We start from the raw sequence: 6,185 nt of genomic DNA, 5'->3' as shown, positions 1-6,185 counted from the left end.
ATTCAAACTCCCATTGTTCATGCTTCCATGGAGGAACTTATAAAAGACATCCAGAACTACGGCCTAGACTCACTGCAAAAGACTATCCTGCTGAATTAAATACGGAAATTACCGAGGCAGTAACAGTAAATGACAAAACGTACAATGTGTTTACTGACGGGTCGAAATCTGCCGAGGGCGTTGGTGCGCAATAGGTTAATAACGCTTCTGGAAGATTAATTTATCAAACCTTCTTCAAGCTAGGAATGCAATGCTTAAAGAACCAAGCCGAAAGTTTGGCTATTTTGAGGGCGTTGCAATATATCAGAGACAATCCGATGTTCAGAAACAAGACAATACACATCATCAGCGAGAGCAAAGTGGCCCTAGCAAAAATTAGGAATCTACGCACAAAGTTAACTATAGTTCAAGAAACTAAAAACCTTCTGACGCTATTTAGAGGAAAAGGAATAAAAAGCCTCTTAAATTGGGTCAAAGGGCATGCTGAGATAACTGGAAACGAACGAGCGGACCAACTCGCAAAAAAGATGGCTAAGGCTGACATGCGCATCTGTTTCAACACCCTAACATCGAGCATAGTCAAGTTCCAACAGAACACATCATAACGCAAATCTGGCAACAGAGGTGGGAAGCAGAATAAACAAACAGTCTTTCCTTCCAATTTTTTTCAAGCATTCAGGACAGGAGGCACATTTCTTTTTACCATCGAAACTTTATTCCCACCCAAATTGTTACAGGGCACGGGAACTTTAATACATACCTGAAGCGTTTCCAGAACAAAGGGAATGGGAAATGCCCTTGTGCCCTATCCGAGGATCGAGATGTGCAGCATATCATTTTGTGCACTAAATACAAACATGAAACAAATTTTAGCGAGTACTCCGTATGACCATGGTTTTCACTGGCCATGCCAGTTGAAAGCCTTTTTCACGAATCAAAAGACCCTACAGGCTCTTGAAAGTTTCATCAGAGCTACAGACATTCTAAAGTATAACACTAGGCAAAATATTCGGCTGTTTCCCTGTCGTTAGAGAGGGTTGTACATACACGTTTTGTTTTGGCCCCATGGCAAGACAGCTGTTGGGACCATCTTCTCATGTACTGGCTGTTAGGGTTTCTCATTTCCCGGTCTTTTGCTTGTCCCGGGATTCCGGGATAAAAGTGAACTGTTTCCCGGGATCCCGGGATCCCGTTTGAGAAACCCTACTGGCTGTATTGTACATACGCGATTGTCTTTCTTTTGTTACCTCCAAAGCCATGGAGGGCTTTGTCTGTTTCTTTTTTCCCCAAGTGGGTTGTTCATACGCGTTTTGTGTGTTGAGTTCCAAAACAAGTTAGCCGTTATGGAGCTCCTACTGTCTCAAGTTGCAGAGGCAGTTATTCTGTACACAACTGTATGTTTGTAATTTGTATTCATTGATGTTATACAATTGGCACTAGGTGGAGCTCTGAAGTCTCATGTTTCACACTTTCCTGTCATTCTTTTCTTTGCTTCATTCTTCTCACTTCTGCTATAACCCTTCGTATTTCCTTTTCCAAGGCTGTACCCATTGGTGGAAGCCTTCTAATCCTTTGGTAAATGTAAAATGTACTTTACGATGATATTATTCTTTGTCCTCGCTTATCGACTTTTGAGTATTAACGATAACCCTTCAGATGACGCCGGGTTGCGGGTCCTATAAGGAATTCTCGAACACATACGGACTTTTGGACTTTTATAATTTCGTTGCAATTTAATTTTGGCCGTAATTACACGACGAAAATAAAGAAGAATAGGATTCATATGACCGAGTGACGTCGAAGCTCTGAAAATAATTCTGAAACGGACAAAGCTCTGAAAAATTCCTTGAATTACTAGTTTGAACTGAAAGAATAAATTATTGTTTCATCTCATAATTATTACTTTATTAACATAATAATATTACACTAATATTAATATTGAGTCGTATTTGTTGTCAATTATATCTAAATACTTTAGTGTTTGTATTACATCATTATTATATAACAAAATTTCATGAATTGAAACTTTATACGTAGTAGTAACTGTGTTATTTATAGTGTAAATTGCAATTATTGAAGTGCTAAGTTTTATTGATTTTAATACACGAATTTTGGTAGACATCCTTTCATAAAATATATTTTGAAATGAATTTTATTAGTTTCTTGCAGTAAATCGAACTTTTAAAAAATGTTGCTAGTAAGTAAATTATTCTCTGATATTTCAGTAAATTAGAAACTGGAGACATATTTATTCGCGGTTTATTATTTTTCTTTACTGTATTGTGCGTTTAAATTTCCTTAGCTTCTTAGACAATGTTTTTAGCTTTCGCAGTGAAATTCTAGACACATCAAACACAAGCACTATTCAATAATTAATTATTGTAGATTAGAGAATTAAAATAATATATGAAATTTATACACAATGTTAGTTGAACATATCCCGAGTATTTCTCATACATTTTAGCTCCAAAAGAAAATGCGATATAATAATTGATATATCGAGAAATTATTACTCGAGATGTCATCGAAATATCGCAGGAAATCATTTCTCAAGCATCCACTGATTCCAGACATATATTCCATTATCAACTTTTATAAAAATGATAAGTTGCAATCCCTTTATACCCTTTGTATTTTCAAATATAATCAAGATAATATTGATCTTGCTATTGCCATCGGCCTAGTATAAAATCTTTTCTATAACAATACCAAACTTCGTTGAAGTGTACTTCTATCAACTAATATCTATGTATTATGTTCCCGCTTACTTATGGTTTTCATGAAAGTTCTACAACATTCGTTTCCCGTCACTGTATTGCAGTAGTTCAAACTGTGTCTCCCGAAGAACAAGGCTGAATTTCATAATCTCTCTATAAGAATAGCTGACACTTGCAGAGGAGAATGTAAGCAGCAAATGTGTTTAAAATCTCATATATTACGAAATAGATAAGATAAACTTATAAGATCTTTTTTGCTTTTAAAACTATTGTTCGAAGAATATACCTAAACCTGGAAGACATTTAAGACATTAAAGAATGGCGAAAATTCAATAAAAATGCAACACCAACCAAAGGGAGATTTTTTATTTTTATTTAAATGTTTGCTAATTACTTTTTACAATAATTAAATAGAATTTTGAAAAGATCAAACGAAAAATATAATCACGATATATTTTTTATCAAGTATAGTTATTACAGCACGGCAAATTATACTCATTTTTTAATTCACGTGCAGGTTTCATTGAAGAAGTTATTAATCTTTTGTTCTCAGGCAAGGGAGAAGTAAATTTCCAAGCCTGCGAAGAACGTATCTGAAGACGTCCATGCATCTTGTCTCCTTCTAAACAAAGGATATAAAAGATTTTCATACATCAACAATCATAAGACTCATTTTAAAATATATTGTATATAATTAGTGAAATTATATATAAAATTTTAAATTTACTTAAATCTAAAAAAATATTAAATAATTCCAAATTTGAGTTGTTTTATTACTCAAATATACAGTTTTAAATTATTTGTTTAATTTTTTCAGAGTAAATAAAATTTAAATAAATAAAAACGAAAACTTAAGCAACAATAGAATTTCTGAAAGATTATTGCAAATAGGCTAAATGAAATCACATGATCACAAATGGCTGATTTAATTCAGTTGAAAATTTGCTATATGAAAAGCAAAAACTGTATATGTAGGTACCACTAAAACAATAAATAAACGCGAAAATTCAATGGAATTTATGAACATTTACAAACGCACTTTAATTAGATTCGATTATTTCAAATTTGCTGATTATAATTAGTAACATCTTTAAATGATAACACTTTCAATTCTAATACGGAGTTTTGAATTAATTAAATAATTTAAAGAATTACATTCAAACTCTGCCTATTTTGTTCCAATTACAATACAATATTGTAATTTTGATTAATTAAATTTTGAAATCAAAATGTTGTTTATAGACGTAAAGATATTAATCATTTTTTAAATAGAAACAAAAATAAAATATATTCTCACTTCTTTTTTTGTTTGTGGCTTGGATACTTCTTCCACTAAACATTGAGAGCCACAATAATTGATTTCTTCCAAATCAGGAAATTCATTTACGATTTGGATTTTGTCCTTTTTGTCTTTCTTATTGTTTTCTGAAAAATCAATTATTTTATTTCAATTAAATTTTTATTTTTCATTAATTAAACATTATAATACCGCCGTTAAATGTAAACGATATATTAAACAACTCTAACAAACATAAAATAGTATACACAAAATTAAAAAATTGCTTTTCATTAGCAAAAGTCTCTGTATACATTATAGAAAAATATGAAACGTGTTACTTTAATTTAAATTTTTTTATTAATATAATAAACAATTAAAGCGAATAATCTTTAAAAATTGAAGATGTGCAAATGCTTAATAATATAGTCTACTTAAATTGTTTCAGAATTACTTTCATATATAAATTTAAGTAAGACAAATAAAAACGTTAAGTTATTCAAATAAAGAAAAAATCGGACACAAACTATCAAATATCTTACCTTTATCAAATTCTTCTGATCCGACTGCATCATTTGCAACATTTTCATTAATTTTTGAATCTTTCATATTTAATGAAAATTTCCTTTCATTAAACCGAATTGGTAAAAATTCATTTTCTATTATGTATTCATTTGTATTAGGTAATTTTGTAATGAAGTTTTTTTCAAGTACTTTGCTAGGATTTTTGAACGAAGAATATTCATCTACAATGTTTTCACAATCGGACGCAGGTAATTCGTCGAAAAATTCATCCATTTTGTTTGTTGAATTTAATTCGAATGATTTCACATGAACAGGAGTCGACTCTAATTCACATCTTTCATAAACAGACGAATGATATTGATCCGTTATTATATTTTCTTTCACATTACAGTTGTCAAATACTTCGTTTCTATTTATGTTATCAGAAATTCCGTCTTCAATTGACATGATATCTGATTCCATGCTATTTATATAAGACAGATCATCAGATGTTTCCGATAGATCGTCTTCATAGTTAAGCTCGTCCTCTTCATATATTACATCACATACTAACGAATTTTCTTCCAGATCCAAAAACGCTCTATATAATGGTCGTATTGTATAACCGCCGTTTACAATCGATGTGATTTGTGCAGGAGACAATGGAGTTTCTGGCACGTTTTTCTGAAAAAAAGATTTCGAATTATTTTTTAAACATCAATTAATTAATTAACTTAAAGTTTAATTTAATAAACATTTAACGGTTTTATTGTATAGTAATGGCCAAGCGAATTTAATATGTTTTTAGGCACCATATAGTGATTGAAATTTTAATAGGCAATATATTACTGATATTGTAGATATTAACCTACATTAATAAAAAAATTAGCAATAATAAATTTATTTTTATAGCTTTTCTGTTTAGTGCATCGTCTCCAATCGTTGCATATTTTATTAAGAATCATTTGTTTGCATTTCGAATCCTTAGACATAAAACGTTCAATCATGGATATTTCTATGCAAATGATTGCGAAAGTATTGGTATATAATTTATTATTCACATCATGTAAATATATTTTTCAAACTTGATATTTTTATTCACTTTAATCTACGAGTTGAGATGATTCTGTTTTAATAACTGCTTTCATGTCAAAGTTAATTGATAAATGTTTTGTTATTCTTACAAGCACTCATTACAGGAGATATTTTATATTTTAATAACATATTAACTTTAAAAATAAAAGAGCGAGTAAAATCATATAATAGTACATAAGTAATGTATATGGAATTAAATATCAAGTAAGATCGTATTTTTAATAATATTTAATACGATAATAACGTGTATTTATCAATATTCAATGTTTTCATTTCAGAAATAAGAAATTTTCTGAAATGCTTTTAATTAAACTTCAACTTACAATCGGAAACTGTTTTGTAGCATCGAGTTCACAAGAAGTTTCTTCACTTGTGCTGTTTGGAATTATATTTTCAGACACTTTTTCGTCTTTGTCGTCTTTTAAGTATTTCTCTGAATTACATTTTGCACAGCTGCTCTGTTCTAAGTGAGTTTCGTACTTTTGAGTTTGATCAGGATCTTTCACTTCAAACTCAGAAACTAAAGAATAACAAAACATGAAAAATAATTTAGTAAATCAGTTTAGGAGAATGCAAGATTTATATAAGCAATA

General features: G+C 30.4%; 1 protein-coding gene across 1 annotated transcript; it reads right to left on the bottom strand.

Moving 5' to 3' along the window:
- Positions 1-3,026: 3,026 nt before the first annotated feature.
- LOC111639003 lies at positions 3,027-6,185 on the bottom strand. The gene is made up of 4 exons (XM_023384778.1): positions 5,916-6,185; positions 4,536-5,181; positions 4,015-4,142; positions 3,027-3,339 (listed from the first exon to the last, which is right to left on the bottom strand). The coding sequence occupies exons 1-4, from the start codon at positions 6,129-6,131 to the stop codon at positions 3,253-3,255; spliced, it is 1,077 nt and encodes a 358-aa protein (XP_023240546.1). The 5' UTR covers positions 6,132-6,185; the 3' UTR covers positions 3,027-3,252.

The sequence above is a fragment of the Centruroides sculpturatus genome, unplaced genomic scaffold (genome assembly GCF_000671375.1).
Source record: "Centruroides sculpturatus isolate CEXI.00-Female unplaced genomic scaffold, Cexi_2.0 scaffold1066, whole genome shotgun sequence".
Classification (NCBI taxonomy): Eukaryota; Metazoa; Arthropoda; class Arachnida; order Scorpiones; family Buthidae; genus Centruroides; species Centruroides sculpturatus.
Note: the sequence above shows the minus strand (reverse complement) of the source record. Positions and strands in the feature narration are given on the sequence as shown.

Excerpts from the sequence above, each read along its gene's own strand:
- LOC111639003 (XM_023384778.1), bottom strand. The coding sequence starts at position 6,131 with ATGTTTTGTTATTCTTTAGTTTCTGAGTTTGAAGTGAAAGATCCTGAT. Across the intron at positions 5,182-5,915 it reads CTACAAAACAGTTTCCGATT|AAAAACGTGCCAGAAACTCC; the intron begins GTAAGTTGAAGT and ends TCTTTTTTTCAG. Across the intron at positions 3,340-4,014 it reads AGCCACAAACAAAAAAAGAA|AAGGAGACAAGATGCATGGA; the intron begins GTGAGAATATAT and ends TCCTTTGTTTAG.